This window comes from Populus trichocarpa, chromosome 18 (assembly GCF_000002775.5).
Source record: "Populus trichocarpa isolate Nisqually-1 chromosome 18, P.trichocarpa_v4.1, whole genome shotgun sequence".
Lineage (NCBI taxonomy): Eukaryota > Viridiplantae > Streptophyta > Magnoliopsida > Malpighiales > Salicaceae > Populus > Populus trichocarpa.
The window spans coordinates 2,087,182-2,109,502 of record NC_037302.2 but is presented as its reverse complement, the minus strand read 5'-3'; the positions used below and the strand labels follow the sequence as shown (position 1 = coordinate 2,109,502).

At 36.1% G+C, this 22,321-nt stretch overlaps 3 protein-coding genes, 1 non-coding gene and 1 pseudogene across 4 annotated transcripts; 1 reads left to right on the top strand and 4 right to left on the bottom strand.

Annotated features, from left to right (window-relative positions):
* Nucleotides 1-19: 19 nt before the first annotated feature.
* LOC18107506 (probable carboxylesterase 17) lies at nt 20-1,155 on the bottom strand (annotated as a pseudogene).
* Nucleotides 1,156-1,727: 572 nt separating this feature from the next.
* Nucleotides 1,728-2,955, bottom strand: LOC7459027 (probable carboxylesterase 6). The gene has a single exon (XM_002324821.3). The coding sequence runs from the start codon at nt 2,798-2,800 to the stop codon at nt 1,868-1,870; it is 933 nt and encodes a 310-aa protein (XP_002324857.2). The 5' UTR covers nt 2,801-2,955; the 3' UTR covers nt 1,728-1,867.
* Nucleotides 2,956-3,175: 220 nt separating this feature from the next.
* On the bottom strand, nt 3,176-3,248 carry TRNAR-CCU (transfer RNA arginine (anticodon CCU)). Its single transcript has one exon. It is a non-coding gene; the product is annotated as a tRNA-Arg (tRNA).
* A 5,659-nt stretch (nt 3,249-8,907) lies between these two features.
* LOC7462986 (SPX domain-containing protein 1) lies at nt 8,908-11,219 on the bottom strand. The gene is made up of 3 exons (XM_002324822.4): nt 10,717-11,219; nt 9,994-10,120; nt 8,908-9,561 (listed from the first exon to the last, which is right to left on the bottom strand). Exons 1-3 carry the CDS (start codon nt 10,996-10,998, stop codon nt 9,119-9,121), a joined length of 852 nt encoding a protein of 283 aa, XP_002324858.4. The 5' UTR covers nt 10,999-11,219; the 3' UTR covers nt 8,908-9,118.
* A 1,632-nt stretch (nt 11,220-12,851) lies between these two features.
* On the top strand, nt 12,852-19,234 carry LOC7462987 (RNA-dependent RNA polymerase 6). Its single transcript, XM_002324259.4, has 3 exons — nt 12,852-13,132; nt 14,401-17,185; nt 17,979-19,234. Exons 2-3 carry the CDS (start codon nt 14,459-14,461, stop codon nt 18,852-18,854), a joined length of 3,603 nt encoding a protein of 1,200 aa, XP_002324295.1. The 5' UTR covers nt 12,852-13,132; nt 14,401-14,458; the 3' UTR covers nt 18,855-19,234.
* The last annotated feature ends 3,087 nt before the right edge of the window (nt 19,235-22,321 follow it).

Here is a 22,321-nt window from a genome sequence, read left to right as displayed (position 1 = left end):
CATTGTAGCAGGTGGAACTTCACAATATCTCTGAATATTTATTGCGATAGCAGTACTAGAGAATCCTTCATCACATGGCTACCAAATCCAAACAAGACTAGTATTTTTGCATACTAGCTGGTGGCAGCATGCAAATATGATCTGTGACACCATCTGAGATGCTAATGGCTCCTCGTGAACTCGCTCCTCTGTTGTTGGAGAGAAGGAGTTGCCTCAGATTCAGGATAGAGCACATGAAAGGCATTCATTGCCATCCAGCTTCAACCAATTTCACTTCTTTCACCCCTTTTCTTGCCAAAAACTGTGCATGCATCACTCCCCTTTCGTTCAAGAAATCCAAGCCAGTCACAGAAACTACAACCGCTGGAAACTCACTCCATTCACCTGCTGATACATCTTGCAGAATCTCAAATTACAGCCAAAGTAGTCACGGTTTGATCATTCTGGTATACTTTAGACCCCAAAACATATCATTCATCAACACGTCTTCTCTTTCTTAGTCCTTTTCTCACTCCCGAAACAAGGATGAATCAGCACCAATCCTTTGGTTTTAATATGACAATCTCCTCTCCTCATTGTTTTGATTGCAACCTGGCGTGTTATGTTTCATCCAGCACCATCTCCAGAAAGAAATAATCGGAGAAAGATCAGCCTGCTTAATAAGCCAAGGGTCAGAGCTCGCATTGTTACACAGTCGTTCAAGTGAGCTGAAACAGTCATCATAGCCAATCGGAAGGCGATTCTCCGGTGCCAAACGATAGTCAACAGAGAGGACAATGGACTGAGACGCCACAGATAAATCTCCAGGGAAGTGATTGAACCCAAGCCATGTGGTTGAGCAAAAGCAAAAGCAACCTCCATGAAAATGAACCACAACTGGAAGCTGAATCATGGAAGCAGGAGTATCAGGAAGGGACAATCTTGCAGTTATTTTCTTAGATGAGTCAATGGTCACATCTTTGAACTTGAATCCGTTGGAATATGATTTGGATGAGGCAGGCACTATTCCTGGGGCAAACCGTTTTACCAACCCATCAGAAAAGACTTGCAGGAAGCCAGGTATCTCTGCAACTATAGACATTTTGGTTAACAAAATGAAGGTGATTAAGGCCCTGATATCTCACACAAAGCAATGGAGAATATAGTGTAAGGATATAAAGGATCATATGGCTATGCTGATGAGTAATGGCAATGTGCAAGGTCAGAGTCAAGAGGAATAGGATGATCATTTGAAGGGGCAATGCATTGATTAACAGAAAAACAATGTTATATAACGTGATAACATGATGGGCAAAGCTGACTGGAAGATGCCATGATTACTTGCACCAAAAAATGTTAGGCTGGTCATCTAAAGGAACCAGCCATCTCAGGATTTACAAGAGCCAAAATTCATGAATCATGATCATGTTTCTTTTCTTTGAGGTTAAGATTGCAAGACCTGAGAATTTTTAATAAACTGTTCAGAAAAAATAAAGGGCAATTGGCCAACTTAATCTTCTGGTGTTTCTTCAAAATTGCTGATGCACTTGATCAATCTGTTTTATTTTAATATTTTCTCTGAATAAAAGCCAGTAATACAAAGTCAGAAAGATCAGTTAGTTATGGCAGGAAATGGAGGTTTCTACCATTGGCTATGGCAATAAAAGGTTCAAGATGTTCTGTGTTGTGACTCCTATCACCATCAGCCCTTTTGAAGAAACTCCGATAAACCATTTGTGGATATGCACTTCATTGAGAATATTTATTTCAATCTTTATTTATTATAATATCAGAGCTAGAGATCCTTCCTACTAACATTTTGTCAATTTCTATGATTTAGCAAACTGGAAGCAGGCACCTGTGATCTATATGAAAGACTCCTGAGATGCTAATGGATCTTCATAAACTCACTCATCTGTTGTTGAAGAACGAGAGTTGCCTCAGATTTGGGATAAAACACATGAAAGACATGATTTTGCCCCTCAGCTTCCACCAGTGTCACTTCTTTGACCCCTTTCTTTGCCAGAAACTGTGCATACATCACTCCCCTTTCATTCAAGAAATCCAAGCCAGCCACATAAACCGCCACTGCTGGAAAAGCACTCCATTCAGCTGCAGATACATCTTGCATCTCGAAGTTACATCCAAAGTAATCTCGGTTAGACCCTTCTGGTATACTTAGACCCCAGAACATGTCATTCATCGCCACGTCTCCTGGTGCCCCTTCAGACATCTCTTTCTTAGTCCTTTTCTCACTTCCAAAATAAGGATGAATCAACATCAATCCTTTGATTTCAACCTGATAGGTTTTACTCCTTACTGCCCTGATAGCAACCTGGTGTGTAATGTTCCCTCCAGCACTGTCTCCGGATAGAAACACTCGAGAAAGATCAGACTGCTTAAGCCAAGGTTCAGAACTCACATTGTTACTTAGCCATTCAAGTGAGCGGAAACAATCATCGTAAGCAATCGGAAGGCGATTCTCCGGTGCCAAACGATAGTCAACGGAAAGGACAATGGACTGGGATGCAACGGAGAAGTCTCCAAGGAAGTGATGGAATCCAAGCCAGGTGGTTGAGCAAATACAAAAGCCACCACCATGAAAATAAACCACAACTGGAAGCTGACTCACAGACCCTTGAGTATCAGGAACGAACAACCTCGCGGTTATTGGCTTCGATGAGTCAATCAGCACATCCTTGAACTTGAATCCATCGGAATATGATTCCGCTGAGTCAGGGACTGTTTCTGAGGCAAACCGTTTTACAGAACCATCAGAAAAGACTTGGAGGTATCCAGGTGCTTCTGCAACAATGGACATTTTTGTTAAAGATGGATATATTCAAGGAGATTAAGGCCTTGAAGTTTCACAGAAAGCAATGGAGACTGAGTGCAGGGATATAAAGGATTATACGGTTCTGCTGAGATATAAGTAAAGGTGATGGGCAGCAGTTCAGAGTCAGAAGAGGAACAGGATGGTCATTTAGAGGGCATTAGGAAATCAATATATTATTATTATTATTATTATTATTATATAAGCGGAATTGGCATGGAAATTTCATTCAAGAAAAAAAGAAGAAGATGGAGTCTCTGTTAGGTTGATCACGTAAAAATGTGCAATTAATTAGTCAACCTAACTCTCTCAGGTGCAGCAAGAACCAAATTCATTAAAAATAACAAAATTTATAAATTTTAACGCGCCAGATAGGGGTCGAACCTATGACCTTCTGCTTAGGAAACAGACGCTCTATCCACTGAGCTACAGGCGCATGTTCTTACTATCACTTTGCAGTAAGTATATATTGTACTTTTGTTCACACTCATAAGTCACAAAACTTGGTAATGTCCCGCTTTTCAAAAATATTAAAATAATATATTTTTATTTTTAATATTACCTGACCAAAACAATTAAAAAAAAAAAAATATATATATATATATATACTTAAAAATAATACTGATTCTATGTTTTTTTGGCACTTTACATACTTTAAAAACAGGTTAAATCACATAATCAAATACGACATATATTAATTTTTTGATATAGATATTATTAAACACACAGATATATGTTACACAGCATGTATATATATATATTACTAATAAATTATATATATGCATATTGCTCTTTTATTTTATATCAAATAATAAATAATATTTAGTTAATAAATAATTGAATAAATATCAAGCTATCTGAATATATAAATATAATTGAAACTGAGCCATGAATATTCAGTTATTATTAAAAGCAAAAACCATCTTCCCAGAAATACAAAACCAAAATAGAGTGAAGCTGAAGTACAAGATAGATACATTTTGAGGTACATAAATTGATAAAAATGATGTGAAATTGATATTTTTATCCATGTTTACGGGGGAATGGTACGTGGATATGTGCATGTAGTGGAATAAGTACATGAGGGTGAATAAGGAATGAGTCTTTGTTGGTTACTGATGGTTGCTTGTTGGAAACTAGTGTAGTGGGAGGAATATTTTTTTATTGTTAGTTTCGTATTGTTAGTGCTTTCCTATCTTTAAGTATGTTGTTTACCTTTCCCAGTTTAGCGGGCTATAAAATATAACCAATAGGTTGTTCTGAATTATGTAGAAAAATAATAAATAACATCCTTCCTAGTTCGTACTCTTGCCTCTTCTTCTCTTCTTCCCTGATTCTTTTATGGTTGATAGTAAATTACTCATCAATTGGTATCAGAGCTAGGTTACACCATGGACACCAGAGGAAAATCTAACGCTGAGTTCCGCAGCGAGGTCAATGAAACTTTGGCTAGACACGAATCCAACTTTGATCAGGTGCATGGCACTCTACAAACTATACTGACTGAGTTATAAGCCTTGCGCATCTCCAGGAGTCCAAGAATGAATCCTTCATAGTTAAACCCATTTGCTCCTGCTGAATCATTAGGTCACAAACTCAGGAACCCATCAATCCTCACTTAAACTGAATTTTCCAAAGTTCAGCGGGGAAGATCCAATGGGGTGGATTTACAAATCTGAGCAGTACTTTGAATACAACAATGTTTCACATGTCCAACGAGTGCCGCTTGCCTCCTTCCATCTGAAGGAATAGTCTTACAATGGCATCGATGGATGACTAAATTCCAGGGACCATTAACATTGGAGGAATTAACCAAAACCATTCTTCGACGTTTTGGTCCAACTGATTTTGAAGACCCCTCCGAAGCTCTTTCAAGACTCCGACAAACTACCACCATCGCAGCCTATCAAGAAGAGTTTGAAAAACTCTCCTATCAAGTCGATGGCCTTCTAGAAACCTTTCTCATCGGCTGTTTTATTACAGGTCTAAGAGATGACATCCGCCTAGATGTCAAGATTAAGCATCCAACCACACTATCTGAAACCATCGGTGTTGTAAGGTTGATTGAAGAATGAAACCAACTTCAAAAGAAGGTGACACACCCTTACCGAACCCAATCAACTGCAACCACAACAAAAACAAGCGCGAATACTACTGTAGGGGTACTTGGACATCCACCAAATTTGCGGCAGAACATGAACCCAACATCAAATGTCAAACGGATTTCCAACCAGGAAGCACGAGAAAGACGAGAAAAAGGCTTATGTTACTATTGTGATGAGAAGTTTATTCCATGTCATCGCTGCCAACGACCCCAATTATTCATGATTAGTGATACAAATGATCAAGATTCTGAGGAACAATCTGAGGTACTACAAGCAGCAGAGGACCAAGAAGTTATTCTTGAAATTTCCTTCCATGCAATTGCAGGTACAACTCATCCTCAAACCCCTCGGGTGATGGGAAGATTGAGGAGCAAGGTATTGATAGACAGTGGAAGCACACACAACTTTATCGATCAATCCATAGTCAACAAATATGAGCTACCTGTGGTTCCTAATAGAAAATTCCAGGTGACAGTAGCTAACGGGGAGAAAATAGATTGCACATGGTTGTGCCCATCGCTCACCATCATGATTCAAAGACAGATTGTTACAGCAGATTATTTTATTCTTCCGGTAGCAGCGTGCCCAGTAGTGTTGGGAGTGCAGTGGCCTGCGACGCTAGGTCCAGTGGAGACAGATTATAAAAGGCTCACCATTTCTTTCAAAAAGGATGGGAATTTATGCGTTTTTTAAGGGTTGAAACAATTAGGACTACAAGTTTTGACAGAGAAGGAATTCAATACTATGTACATCTCTAGCCAATTATTTGCTATAATTCCAGTAGGCTCCACTACCCAACCAAATTCACATCCATCTAAAATAGCCCAACTCTTATCCAACTTCTCTCACGTTTTCAATCCTCTTACATCCTTACCACCTAAACGGTCACATGACCATCAGATTATGTCACAGCCCAACGCCCAACCAGTTAATGTAAGACCTTACAAATATCCATATTATCAAAAGACAGAGATCGAACGAATGGTGAATGAGCTATTACATGCAGGGTTCATACGCCCCAACCATAGCCCATTCTCCTCACTGGTCTTGTTGGTCAGAAAAGCAGACGGGGATTGGCATTTCTGCATTGACTATCGGGCTCTGAATGATCTTACCATCAAGGATAAATATCCTATTCTAGTCATCGATGAACTTCTCAACGAATTACATGGAGCAAAATTTTTTTTCATGCTCGATCTTCGTGTTGGTTATCACCAAATCAGAGTACATGAAGACGACATTCCAAATACGGCATTTAGAATACATGAAGGCCACTACGAGTTTGTTGTCATGCCATTTGGACTTACCAACGCACCTGCAACCTTCCAAGGACTTATGAATGATCTCTTTCGTCCTCACTTATGGAAATTCATTCTTGTCTTCTTTGACGACATTTTGGTGCATTCAAAATCTTGGAAGGATCATTTGAGTCACCTACACACTGTTTTGACAATCTTGTCTACTAACAGTTTATTTGCAAAAGAATCTAAATGCAGGTTTGGAGTTACTTCAGTTGATTATTTAGGCCATGTCATATTGGAGCAAGGAGTTTCTGTCGATCCGTCCAAAATTATAGTAGTTCTAGAATGGCCAACTCCAACAATAATTAAAGGAGTCCGAGGATTTTTGGGTTTAGCCGGGTACTACCAAAAATTTATTCGGAATTTTGGTGCCATTGTTGCTTCCCTCAATCAGTTGTTATCAAAAGATGGGTTCAAATGGAATGACATGGCAGAAAAGGCGTTCAACGATTTAAAACAAGCATTAACATCCCCTCCAGTTTTGGCTTTACCAGATTTCACACAACCGTTTATCATTGAGTGTGATGCTTGCGGAATTGGTATAGGCGTTGTGCTTTCTCAAAATAATCATCTCATAGCTTACTTCAGTGAGGCTCTTAAAGGTTCAGCTCTAACTCTCTCAACATATGAAAAAAAGATGTTAGCAATTGTGAAGTCAATTAACAAATGGAGACCTTATTTGCTTGGCAAACCATTCACTGTGCACACAGACCAACAAAGTCTCAAATATTTGTTGGAGCAGCGTATTACTACACCGGTTCAGACTCATTAGTACCAAAGATTATTGGATATGAATATATCATTGAGAACAATAAAGGAGTTGGCAACCAGGCGGGTGATTCTCTCTCACGAGTAACTGAATTTCAGTTTATGTCAATTTCTACTCCACATGTTGATTAGTGGCAGAAGCTTCAGAATGAAGTGGCAAATGATCCATTCTTTAAGAACTTAGCTGACAGTACATCTCACACTGCTGCATTTTTATACCGAGATGGAGTTTGGTTTAAAAATGGTAAGATTTATTTGAGTCCCACTTCGTCTTTGCTTCAAAATATCATTATGGAATGTCATTCTTTTCCTACGGGAAGACATTTTGGATATCATAAGACGTTATCCCGACTCAAACAAAGTTTCTCTTGGCCACAAATGCGTGGGATAATCAAAGAATTTTTGAGAAGTTGTGATGTTTGTCAACAGTATAAAACAGATTCCATGAGACCTGCGAGATTACTTCAGCCATTGTCAATTCCTAAAAGGGTATGGACTGACATATCCATGGATTTCATTGAAGGGTTGCCACCATCCAGTGGTCATACGGTGGTTATGGTTGTTGTTGATCGTTTGTCTAAATATGCACATTTTGTTCATGAAACATCCATATACAGCAGCCACAGTTGCACAGGCTTTCGTCTCTCACATAATCCAACTGCATGGAATCCCAGCTTCCATAGTTAGTGACCGGGACCGAGTATTTATTAGCTCTTTTTGGTGAACCCTGTTTCGGCTTCAGGGAACTAAGTTATGCATGAGTTCAAGTTACCACCCTCAAACCGACGGACAAACGGAGGTGATTAATCGTGTCTTGGAGCAGTACTTGCGGTGTTTTCCAAGGGACCAACCACGCAAATGGATTGATTGGATTCCATGGGCAGGATTTAGCTATAACACCTCAGTCCATTCAGCTACCAAAATGACACCTTTTGAAGTAGTGTATGGAGTTCCACCTCTAAATTTATTGATGTACATTCCGGGGACTTCCAACGTACAGGTTGTTGATGGATATTTGCGTAATTGAGATGTTATCCTGTATGAGTTGAGAAAGAATCTCTCATTAGCTCAAGCACTGATGAAATGTCAAGCGGATCAGCGGCGCCGTAAGGTCATCTATGAGGTGGGCGACTTTGTATACCTGAAACTGCAACCTTACCGACAGACATCGGTGGCATTTCGCGGCTCTTTGAAGCTGTCACCCCGGTATTTTGGTCCATATCAAATCACAGAAAGAGTTGGACCAATAGCTTATATCAATTGGCTTTGACTTTGAGTTCTTTGATTCACAATGTCTGTCATGTTAGCATGTTGAGAAAACATGTTAACCCCGTCACTACCATCTCTACTCAGCTTCCTCCTGTGACTGATGAAGCCATCATTCTTCCTCAAATTGGGACAGTTCTTGATCGCAGAGTCATTTAAAAAGGCCAATATCGTCCCAAAGTTGAAGTTCTCATTAAATGGAAGGGCGTCTCAGAAGATGATGCCACTTGGAAAGATAAACGCCACTTGGCTAAATCCTATCCAGCATTTCCTTGTGGACAAGGAATCTTAAGGGAGGAAATTGATATGTTTATCCATGTAGAGGGGAATGGTACGTGGGTATGTGCATGTAGTGGAACAAGTACGTGGGGTTAATGAGGAATGGGTCTTTGTTGGTTACTGATGATTGCTGGAAACTAGTGTAGTGGGAGGAATATTTTTTTATTGTTAATTTCGTATTGTTAGTACTTTCTTATCTTTAAGCATGTTGTTTACCTTTCCTAGTTTAGCAGGCTATAAAATATAGCCAATAAATTGTTCTAAATTATGCAGAAAAATAATAAATAACATCTTTGCTACTCTTGCCTCTTTTTCTCTAATTTTTTTATGGTGGATAGTAAATTACTCAGCAGAAATTAATTGGTTAACAGCGACATAAAAGTCAAAACCAAATTTATATTCCACAAAAAAACAAATAGCAGGGCATCCTTCTAATATTTAAGAATTTACAGGAATAAAATGGAGTCACTAAGCTATGATTTAAGCACACCAATGTCACGGTATCAGAATCCATTTGTATAATATAAGAGAAAGAGAAATTAACAAGTTAGCTATTCTGATTTTCTCGAAAAACAGAATGAAGAAGTCTATTTGGCTGCTTGTTCCAAGACATTAACTTTCTTCCAATCCCCCTCCTGTGTATTAATTTGCAAAGGGGGCAATGAATACACGCTTACAGTTGAGCTTCCACTCCGAACATCCTTCAAGACGCGAAGTGCTGACAGTGTTAGCTTCACGTACATGCTTTCCATATACTCTATCTCTGGGAGTTCGCTGGGAACTCTGAGCGACCTCTCTGAACTTTCCGTTGAAGTTTTGGTATCAAGGCCGCTTATCTCATCAGTTATTTGAGGTGAGACTGATGGTTCTTTTCTAGAGAAAATATAATCCAGAATCGTCTCACACTCCTTAATAAGCTTGTTAAGTACATGAGTTGTGTAGAATGGCTGTTGCATAATCCTTTGGATGAAGGGCATGCGGACCAGAGCTCCAGTTCTCTTATCATATTTCTTCAGTATCTTCACTAGTCCTGCAAACAGAACGCAAAGATTCAGAAGAATAATTTCAAGTTGTTGAATGAGAAAAACCTCCATTCCAAGCACTTCTTCGACTTAGGCCTGGTTTAGGATAAGTAGCTGCCTCAGTGGCAAGTTTCTTTGTTGCCCTTTTTTTCCTCCCACTACACTAAACAAGTGACCCTCATGCACGCAATACCAGAGACTTATCTCTATACAAGTCTAATCAATTCCCATCAAGTGGCACTACTGAGCTCATGTCAACTTAATATGCATTCTTATTTGCCATAGTCTCTCGATTTGTAAGCCATTCACCATAACATTGACAATGTCACCGAAAGGCTAGTTGCTCACAAGGATATAAATCATATTCAATGAACTGTCCATCACGCTTAATCCACAGAGATCACAGGATTTCACCAACCACAGAAAAGGGAGACAAATACCTGTATAGTTAAGGGCACTGTAATTCTCCAACAACACCATCTCTCCATGAAAATCCACTATCTCCCTCCCTACTTTCATCAGCTCTTCATTTGAATCCTTCGCCTTTTCTGCTCTATCTTGTAGCTCCTGCATTGCAACCACAGCCCAAAAATCACATTTTAATTAAAATACATGTAACTCCAACCACGTTCTCCCAAATCCCATCACTTTATAAAAAGAAATGCACTTCAAGTCTATAGATTTCACTCTTTTTTTCATGTTCATTTCAACCAATCACTAGAATTCCACATCAACCATTAAACACACAAATTCCTATCTTCTACAAGTACAATTCAAACCCAAAAAGTTTATTCAATACACTCGATATCACTCGCATGCAAATGAGCCCTGAATCCAGATTACTTCTCTTTCGCACACATGTGGGACCCACTTGCAAAGGAGGGAGCATGATCCATGAGATAACCTTCTTTCTTTCTTTTCTTTTCTTTTCTTCTTCTTCTTCTTCTTTCCAAATACTCACTAGCAATTTCATAAAAACCGTAAAAAAAAATATTTTTTCAACCAAAAACTCAATCACTGAAGACATATTAATATTGAAAAAAATAAATAAAAAATAAACATGTAATATCAATTAAAAAAAGGCCAAGACCAAACAAACAAACATGAACTACAAAAATAAAAACTAAATCGAAATTAAAATTAAAATAAGCAAAAATATATACCTTCCATTTGATAACATAATCCTCTTCTTTCTCGACAATAAAGGAATTAAACTTCTCCATCTCATCTTCCAAAACCCTAACAAAATCAATTACCTCCTTCTCCGCCTCACCACTGTCCATTTGATCATCGTCCAATCTAGGCCGTTTATTCAGTGGCTTATCACGCTCCTTAGGATAAATTAACTTCAATTGTTTCTTCAAATCTTTATAAGATAAGAACTTATCTCTCCAATCCGGCAACGTTTCCTCCATTAAATTACTTAAGCTCTTCCAGAACTTCATTGTTTTCCTCACCGCACCAGATCACTGCCGCTGGAGAAGACAATCGTTAAATGATCAGTGATGGTAATTATTTATTTAACTTTTTTTTATTATGAGAGATAATTATGAGAGAGAGAGAGAGAGAGAAGAGAGGAGAGAGAAATTAGACGTGGCTGGCTGTGGGTTAGAGAGAGAAAATGCGGGGCGTAAAGCAGAATAGAACATTCGTAGGAACTCGAATATCCTCTTTGTGCTTGTCTCCTCAGAGAGTGAGAGGATATAATCTTTTCGGATGACTACAAATTGATCCCTAAACTATAAATTATCTTTTCATAATGTCATCAAAGTTTCAATATTAACCTTTTAGTCTAGAATTAATAGGTTTTAATCAATGTTGTCCTTATCAGAAAAATTAACAGAATTTATTTGTATTGTAGGAAGCAAAAACAAATTAAATTATATGCATACAATGATCTTTCTCATTTTTCGGATAAGTTGGTTTTATCAAATTTAAATAAATTATTTTATTTGATATGATTCGATAAGTTTTTGCTTTTTTTTTATTCGAAAAAATAGTACATCATATCAAATTAATTTTTTCTTCTCACATAAATATAAAATTTATCACAAAAACTATTTATGAATCCTAATTTTATGTGAGAAAAGGGAAAATAACTCTTGAAATACTAAATAATTAACAGGGTAAACGTTAAATTTCAAATCAAATTATATGTTTGTTATAATTTTTTATTTAGATTGTGCATTTGTATAAGAAGGTGTCACGGAGCACACTAACGTGGCTCATTTGAAATTAGGAATTTGAAAGAGTGGTTCGGTTGGTTTTAAAAATATTTTTTTATTTTAAAAAATATTGAAATAATATTTTTTTTATTTTTTAAAAACTATTTTTGATATTAGTACATCAAAATAATCTAAAAATATAAAAAAAATATTAATTTAAACTAAAATAAATTAAAAAATTATTTTTTTAAATACTTTTAAAACATAAAAACAAACAAAACCTAAAGTCACATGTTTTTAAATATGTTGTTTCTATTTGGTGATTTTCACAGGTATTTGAGACCATGTACATGTTGGAAGTTGAATAGTTTGGTTTTGTGTTAATGGGATTAATATTTAAATTTTAAAAGTATATTTGAAAAAAATTAAAAAATAATATTTTTATTTTAAATTAATATTTTTTTAATGTTATATCATGTAATATTAAAAATAATTTTTTAAAAAATTAAAAAATTATTATTTTAAATATATTTTCAAATAAAAAACACTTTAAAAAATAATTATAATCAGCCTCTCAACATTTCTAATTCAAAATTCTGTTACATTTTAAATATATAGTCAAGAAAATAAAATTTTGATAGTCTGTGTTGTAAATGATTAGTGGCATGCCACATGCCTTTGTTCGTAACTACATACCAATAATATTATAATTCAAGCTTCAGTATACCTATAAAATCTCTTTATTTATTTATTTCTCGTTCTCCTTTTTTCCTCACATACAACCCATTAACTCTTTTTAAATGTCATGATTTTAAAAAATATGTTTGAAGTTATTTTTTAAAGTGTTTTTTATTTAAAAATATATTAAAATAATATTTTTTTATTTTTTAAAAATTATTTTTAATTTCAACACATCAAAATTATCTAAAAACACCAAAAATTAAATTTTTTTAAAAATATTTTTAAAACACAAAAATAAATAAAGGATTAAATCTACAAGTTTAAAATGTTATGTTTTTTAACTAATGTTTTTTCAGTAATTTATTTAAAATGTATTATTTTACTAATATTTTTTTTTAAAAAAAATCATGTTAATAAGCAAAAATAGCAACCCCAGGCGGGGAAAAGAGAAAGTGACCTCAGCTAAAGAAAAATGGTCTCTTTCTCTCGGAACAACTTTTCCTAGGAGGGAACCACAAGTCCAAAACAACTTCATATGCAGGCTGTTGACCAAGACAGCTTCACAAGCAGGCTGTTGACCAAGACAGCTTCACGTACAAGCTATTAACCAAAACACATGCTATATATCTATCACCTTTGTTCTCTTTGTTTAGCAAAATCACTGAAAACCCATGAAGATTGTCTCAATTCTAGCTTGATCAGGATCGTAACTTTAAAAGGGATAAACAGAAAGGTTAGTACTGATGATACATTATTGTGTGATTCATTTTGATTTAGATTGTGCATGTGTATAATAATGTGTCCTGGGTTTTGCAATGGGGGAAAGGGTTCTTTTTTATGAAAAGGGTTGATGGGGTTTGATAAAATGGTTTTTTTTCATCATCTTAATAGTATATGATGCATTGGTTTAGATTGTTCATGTGTTAGCAAGTGTGTCCTGGTTTTGCTATGGAAAGATGGGTTCTTTTTAATGAATGGGTTGATGGGGTTTGTTGAAATCCTGTCTGGTTGCTGAGAAGGTGTAAAGAGAACGGAACTAAGGTGTTTTTTTTTTTATTAAAGCTGCAAACTTTCGCAAATGGATTGTTTCTATTTGGTAAACTTGTTACAAGCATGAAAAAGTGCCTGTTTTTTTTAGTTTAATAATATATGATCATGTTTTTCACTGGTTTGGATTATTTATATGATAATTAGTTTGTCCCGGGTGTTGCATTGGAAAAATGTTGTTCTTATATGAGATGGGTTGATGGGGTTTGTTGAAATTCTGTTCGGTAACTGATAAGTGTTAAGAGAATTGGAATTTGGGTTTTTTTTTTTTTTAAAAAAAAAAGTCAAGGCCCCAAACTTCTCAAATGAGTTGTTTCTATTTATAAACTTGTTAAAAGTAATTTGCTTAGCGGGAAAGAGCTTTTGTTTTGTTATTTTGATGTATACGATATTTGACACGTTTGATTTATTTTGATTATGTGTTAACTAGTGTGTCCTGGGTTTTGCTGTGGACCAATGGGGCTTCTTGTGGAGCACATTAACTTGGCTCATTTGAAATTCTGTTTGTTACTGAGAAAGTAGAAGGAAAATTGAAACAGGCACTGTTTTAGATTAAAGCCCCATGTTTTCAAATGGGTTGTTTCTTTTTGGTGATTTTCACAAGTATTTGATACCATGTCTATGTGGGAAGTTGAATACTTTGGTTTTGTGTTAATGGGGTTAAATCAAAATTCTGTTAATTGAAATATGCAGTCAGAGAATGAAATTTTGATAGTCTGTGTTGTAAATGATTAGTGGCATGCCACATGCCTTTGCTGGTAACTACATATTTAAGATTATTTCTGGAAAAAATTTCCAGTCTCGAGCTTTATATTTCGTTTGTTGTTGGCACTTGTTGTGAATTTGTTATTTCATTCGTTTATTTGAGAGAATGCGTTGGGTTGATGTTCAATGTGTTGCAAGAAAGTATAAGCTTTAATATCTCTGTTCTGTTTGTCATGTTTTCTTTAACAGGTTCTTGGTAGAAGATTTTGCTATAATCTTTAGCAGCAGGTGAATCTTTAACAATAGAATGGAGGCAGAAGGAAGTGCGAAGGAAACAGTGGTAACCCAAGTTAGTGTTGGTGGGTTTGACATTCATGTCACTGCAAAAGATCTTTTGGAATACTTGGACAGAGCTATTGGACTTGTTTGGCGGTGTAGATTGAAGACTTCGTGGACTCCTCCTGAGTCCTATCCCAACTTTGAGATCACTGACATCACAAAGATCGAAAGGACAGAAGATTATAGGAGAGTGGTGCCCCATGCATTTGTGCACTTTGCCTTACCTCAATCAGCAACTTTGGCTATGAATGCTTCAGGGCGCTGCGAGCTCTTCTTGAATAACAAAGCATTGAAGGTTAGCTTGGGGCCTAAAAATCCTTTCACCTTGAATCAGCGGAGGAGGACAACAACTCCCTTTAAGCTATCTGATGTGGGCTTTGAGATAGGGAACTTGGTTAGTCGTGACGAGTTCTTTGTTGGTTGGAGAGGACCTCCCTCTGGTGTCGATTTTCTAGTAGATCCTTTTGATGGAACATGCAAGTTTTGTTTCTCTAGAAATACTGCTTTCTCCCTCAAAAGTACATCTGAACATGCTGTTATAAAATGTGATTTTAAAGTGGAGTTCCTAGTGAGAGACATTAATGAGATCATACAGTACACTGAAACATCATGTCTAGTTCTTTTGTTGCAGCTGGCTTCTGCACCTTGGGTCTGGTATAGAACTGCTGATGATGATATTGAAGCATGGGTTCCTTTTGATTTGTTGGATGATGATGATCCTTGGATCCGGACCACAGATTTTACAGCGAGCGGGGCTATTGGTCGGTGCCATTCTTATAGAGTATCAATCCCTCCTCGTCACGGTTCAAAGTTGAGAAAGGCTGTGAAATATCTCAAGGAACGGAGGGTTCAGGTCCTTCAGGAGGAAAACCACAGACGACGGATCAGGATTTTGGATGAACCGGACTTTGGAATGCCCATGTCAGATCCATTCTTTTGTATTCATCACAAGGAGGGAATAGCTTTTGAGGTATTGTTTTTGGTGAATGCTGTCATGCATAAAGGCATATTCAATCAGCATCAATTATCAAATGACTTCTTTGACTTGTTGAGAAATCAACATACTGAAGTCAATGTGTCTGCACTGAAGCACATCTGTACTTACAGACGCCCAGTGTTCAACGCTTATAGGAGGCTTAAAGCTGTCCAAGAATGGTTGCTGAAGAACCCAAACCTTTTTAAAAATCCGAAACAGTTGGGCGACGTTGTAGAGATTAGAAGGCTGGTCATCACTCCAACTAAAGCCTACTGCCTTCCACCTGAAGTCGAACTCTCCAATAGGGTTTTGAGGAAATACAAGGATGTTGCTGATCGATTTCTCAGAGTTACCTTCATGGATGAGGGCTTGCAGAGAATGAATTCAAATGTTCTAAACTATTATGTTGCTCCTATTGTCAGAGACATCACATCTAACTCCTTCCCTCAGAAAACAAGAATCTTCAAACGAGTGAGGAGCATTCTGACTGAAGGGTTTTATTTATGTGGTCGGAGATACTCCTTTTTGGCCTTCTCAGCCAATCAACTGAGGGACCAATCTGCTTGGTTTTTTTCTGAAGAAAGAAACATAAGTGTGCTGGATGTTAAAAGCTGGATGGGGAAGTTCACCAATAGGAACATTGCAAAGTGTGCGGCAAGAATGGGTCAGTGTTTCTCCTCCACTTATGCGACTATAGAAGTTCCACCAGAGGAGGTTAATTCTGATCTTCCTGATATTGAAAGGAATGGCTATGTTTTCTCTGATGGCATTGGCATTATCACTCCAGATCTTGCCAGGGAAGTTGCAGAGAAACTCAAGTTAGATATTGATCCCCCCTGCGCTTACCAAATCAGATATGCTGGTTGCAAAGGAGTTGTGGCTTGTTGGCCAGGGAAAGGTGACGGTGTCCGCTTGTCTTTGAGGCCAAGCATGAACAAGTTCCAATCAAACCATACGACTTTGGAAATCTGTTCTTGGACTAGGTTTCAACCTGGTTTCCTAAACAGGCAGATAATTACACTGCTCTCAACTCTCAATGTTCCTGATGCAGTATTCTGGAAGATGCAGGAAACTATGGTCTCCAAACTAAACCAAATGTTTGTTAACTCGGATGTTGCATTTGATGTCCTCACTGCATCATGTGCTGACCAAGGGAATGTTGCTGCTATAATGTTGAGTGCAGGTTTCAAGCCTGATAGGGAACCTCATTTACGAGGAATGCTAACTTGTGTAAGGGCTGCACAGCTTTGGGACCTTAGAGAGAAGACTCGAATTTTTGTTCCCTCTGGAAGATGGTTGATGGGCTGCTTGGACGAGCTAGGGATGCTTGAACAAGGCCAGTGCTTTATTCAAGTGTCAAATTCATCTCTGGAAAAATGTTTTATGAAGCATGGCGCAAAGTTTAGTGAGGCCGAGAAAAATCTTCAAGTCATCAAAGGGACTGTGGTAATAGCTAAGAATCCCTGTCTTCATCCTGGAGATGTAAGGGTTTTGGAAGCGGTTGATGTCCCAGGACTTCACCACTTGTATGATTGCCTTGTCTTCCCACAGAAAGGTGAGAGGCCCCACACAAATGAAGCTTCTGGAAGTGATCTTGATGGGGATCTCTACTTTGTCACTTGGGATGAAAACCTAATTCCTCCCAGTAAGAGGAGCTGGATACCCATGCAGTACGACGCTGCAGAAGCCAAACTTCTTGCTCGTCCTGTCAATCATCAGGTATCTATGTGCTTTATTCAAATATTACCTCTGAAGTTTGTGGATTATTGTAGTGCTTGTAACGTTATCTGCAAATATATTTTTCATTCCTGTTACCTTGAGAGAGTTTCTTCACCTCCTTTACTCTGTAAATTGGGTAACTCATACATGTCCCTAATCTTAAGCATAATACCCATGTGAAGAACCTTCATGCCAGTTTTAACTTTCATAAACATACTGGGAGGATATTTTGTATTTTTGTCTCTTTTAATCCAGGATATATGATAGCAGTTCTCAAGTTCAGTATCATCCAACTTTCTGAGCTACAAGTCTTGTATCTGCACCTTCTCTAAACCATTTGCATGCATCAGACATCAGGGGCAACTAGTTCATGCAATGTTAGAAGTTTGAGCATTATAGGAGTGCAGGTTCTGATTTTAATAGAAACCTTTCAGTGTAAAAATGCTGAAGGATGCGAGTTTCCAAATTCCTTTTCCCTGGATTCCACCTGAAGGAAAGTTATAACCGGGTATTAGCCTTTTTCTTATTAAAACAAGAAAAACATTGCTGCGTCATTCTAATTCTACTACGTTGCTGAACTGGAAGATCAGATATGAGGGAAAATCATGCTTGGCAGAAACTGATATATTTGTAGGCAGAAACTGATATATTTGTATCGTGTATACATTTCTGAATACCGCTGAGGATTCGGATTGTAGGTCTTTTAATTATTTTGTGGTTGGGGGATAAACCGTGTAGAATGCCATGCATGCCACTGAGTAAATTTCTAATGTTTTGTATTTTTGTCATACAGGATATTATAGAATTCTTTGCAAAAAACATGGTGAACGACAATTTAGGGGCAATATGCAATGCACACGTGGTTCATGCTGATTTGAGTGAGTATGGTGCCACGGATAAGAACTGCCTAACGCTGGCAGAGTTAGCCGCTACAGCTGTTGATTTTCCCAAGACTGGGAAAGTTGTTAGCATGCCTCCATATTTGAAACCCAAAATGTACCCAGATTTTATGGGGAAAGAGGAATACCAGTCCTACAAGTCAGAGAAAATTTTGGGAAGGCTATATCGCCAGATAAAAGATGCTTATGATGAAGATGTAGCTGCATCTTCGGAGCTTAATCTCGTGCCTGGTGATATCCCTTATGATTCTGATCTTGAAGTGGTGGGAGCTAGTGATTATATCAGTGATGCCTGGGATCAAAAGTGCTCATATGATGGGCAGTTGAATGGCCTTCTTTCTCAGTATAAAGTGAAGAGGGAGGAAGAGGTTGTAACAGGGCACATATGGTCTATGCCGAAGTACAGCAGCCGGAAGCAAGGAGAGCTGAAAGATAGGCTTAAACATTCTTACAATTCTTTAAAGAAAGAATTCAGGCAAATCTTTGAGAAAATGGATTTAGAGTTTGAGCAACTTGAGGATGGTGAAAAGAACAAGCTTTATGAGCAGAAGGCGTCAGCTTGGTACCAGGTTGTCTACCATCCTCATTGGGTGAAGAAATCTCTGGAGTTACAAGATCCAGATGGTGCTGGTACTTCAGTGATGCTGAGCTTTGCTTGGATTGCAGCTGATTACCTTGCTCGGATCAAGATTCGGCATAGGGAAACAGGAAATGTTGACTCTGCTAAGCCTGTCAACTCACTGGCCAAGTATCTTGCTGACAGAATGTGACCAGCATCTGAAAGTGTTACCTAGTTATGTTTTGTGGCCTTGATACTTTTCGGCCGCAATGCCACTCTGCTATAATACTGTTAATACTAGTAACTGTCGTGTTTTTGTTATATAAGATACTGGATTTTGAACTGGTATCATCACTGTTGCTAATAGTGTTCTCATGTTGCAATGACAGTCCTTGGAATGATCTAATGGTTTTATTTCCTAAGATCAGGTCAGAAAGCTTGGAAGTAATTTTTTTCTTTTTCTAGACATGAATATTTGCACCAGACACAAGTAGATATATCCTAGCAGTTGAGGTCTATCCTAGCGGTTGTATATCTGATTACTTTTTGTGAAGCAGGTTTGAGTTATAATGATTTCAATTTCTTTTGTTATTATTATGTAATGGGGGAGATCTATCCTCTATAGTGTTGCCTGAGGCTCAATGGGCCTACCGATGATGTTGATTCAGTGCACAACCTGGAGCTGTAGGACTGAACTGCAACCATACACTTTCATGTTTCTGGTTTCAATGGAACTTCTTTTTTCTTTATTATTATTATTATTGAAACTTGGTTTTTCACAAGTTCATATAGCGTGCGATGTGGATTGCTATTGTTCAGGATTTATAATTTTTTAGTAGCCTGGTTATGTTTTCCAGTTAGCTCTTTTCGTCTGCTGCAGAAACCCAGAAACAGTTCTATCATACTAGCACGAAATTAAATTAGGATCTATCAGTTCTTTTTTAGAGATGGTTGGCTCTGTACGGTAGTTGGCTGCTCTGCTCTATCCTGATATACAGAGCAAGAAGAGAGGATCGGTCAAATTGTCAACGTGTAGTGTAGCTTTTCTTAGTTCTGTTCAGTCCGGAATCAGGAATGAGAGAGTGTGCACTTGATGCGGAATTCCTTGCAAATTTTTTCTTATCACAGTGAAATATTATTTTGTTGATATTGGATATCCAAATATTTAGATTTATATAAAAACGAGAGATATTACTTCAAAGGTTTTTGGTGTTGATGACAACTAATAAGTTGGGAAGAAAAATGTAATCGTGCACATTCATCATTATACAATATGATTGAACGTGCTATTTAAAGTGTGGAAATACAGATGAAGAATTTTACAAAACATGGTTGTGTATCCGTACAAATTGCAAATTTGAATTGTAATGACATCAATGACACTACATAACTATATTAGAAGGAAGTCGTAGGAAAATATAGTATTTGTAGAATATCATCGTAATCCCAATTTTATTTCTCATGATTTTTTAACATATATCGTTCCATGTTTGCAAAGCTATGAAAACCAGATATCATCTTGAATAAATCATGTTTGTGATGAGATTACAAGTATTTTAATGGGGTAATAAAAATAGGACATTAATGTCACATTTTTTATGATCTATTAAAAATTCAATGCAAAATAATAAAATTCACAACTATAAAATTACTACATGTTATTTTTATTCATTATATTATAAACAATACTTTCAAAAGATGTTTTAATTAAATACATTTAAACTGGTTTTTACTTAATAAAAATTTAATTATAGATTCAACCAAACACATATTTTAATCTAACAAATCACATTTAAAAATGATTTTGTAAAACTTATTTTTTTAATAAAAATACTATAAAACTAAATATTCATTTAGAATATCAAATTACTTATGATAGACCATAAAAGGGAATGTTAGGTGAAGTATAAAGTATTTATCTCCGACATATTACATGATCCAATAGGTCTTTAATTATAAGTATTTTTATTAAATTATTTTTCAGGTAAATATTTTTCATGTTACATTTTTTTTCTGGGGAAGTGTTATATCCCGAACATGTTAATTTTTACGAGGCAGAAATAATTTTCCAAGACTTATTTTTTGCCGACACGCATCTCTTCCAGCAGATTTCTACATCGATCCTACGAAATTTCAAGCTCCATCTTTCTTTTTCTTTGGAAAAGTAATATAATTAATATATATTTTGTAGAAAAAACACACATATATATATATAATTAATATATATATATGATACATCATTATCACAATGGTGATGGTGCACTTTGATTCATTAATTGTATGAAAAATGCTTTAATTAATAATGTAAAGTGGCATAAGCTTTTTGTGCCAGGCACCAAATTAATTAATGTTTTGTTTCAAAAAAGGTTGTATATGTAATACAGTCGCTGCTGTACAATACTGACTTTTAGGTAAGAGATAACACATTCAAACTAATTTTGAAAAAAAATTTAAAAAAATATTTTTTATTTTAAATTAATTTTTTTAAAAATATTTTCAGATTATTTTTATATACTAATATCAAAAATAAATTTTAAAAAATAAAAATACTCACCCTCCAAAACACATCCTAAATCAACTATTATCATCATAATTGCATCCATTCCGAACTGCCACAGCTTCCTTATAGAGTGTTCTGTCAGCTGGATTAATTCTCTTTCAAATACAAAATTAATTGGAGGATTGTCACTGTCTAATCTCTGTTCTTGTACTAATTTGTTATATATTGAATATATAATCACATTGTCTTAATCAAAATTCTCTTGTCTATTGACCTTACAGGCTTCAAGTTCCAATGATGATCCAAAATAGGGAAATTTACATGCATATATATATATATATATATATATATATATAGAATATTCAAAGAATTAACTCAAGCAAGACTGTATAAAATATTTAAAGAACCTGAAACTTAATTTCCCAACTATATAATTAACTAAATCTCCATTGAACCCTTAAAAGGGTTTATGTCTGGATGTTTAAAGAATTCTTAATTAAATTCAAGAAATTATTATATAAATTTTGTTATGGTGTTGTATGTGCATGGATTTTTGGAGTTAGAGAAGATATGCTTGAACCGCATGTATTTTTTTAATCGTGTGTTTGCAGAGTATTTTTTTTAAAAAAAATATATTAAAATAATTTTTTTTCAGTTTTTATTTTTATTTTTGATTTCATCATATTAAAATTATTAAAAATGACTAAAAAAACACTAATTTTTTTGTTTCTTTAAGTTAAACGCATTCAAATTATTAGAAATTACTAAAAAAATATTAATTTGATATCGTGTTATCTGTATGTTCTTGTTTCACAAACTTGTTTTTTTTTTTTTAATAAAAGAATGAGTGTGCCAATCTTACATGACTTATCATAAGCCAAGTACTCTTATCTTTTGTACTAACCATGGTGGGTTAATTCTTGAGTCTTTTCTAACAATCAATAAAAATGATAATATCATATCTATATAGCAACGTATTTTTCTACAACTTCATTTTCACATGTATTTAAGTACTTGTATTTTTATGACTAAATTCGCACACCTATAAACAGGCAGGTAGGTATGCATATATGCCCCATGTCACGCTCATCTAATTAATACTCGAGCCACTCTTTAGAAAAAAAGATATAATATATGTACCTTTTCCACGACTGATGTTGCTGCAAATGCACAAAATC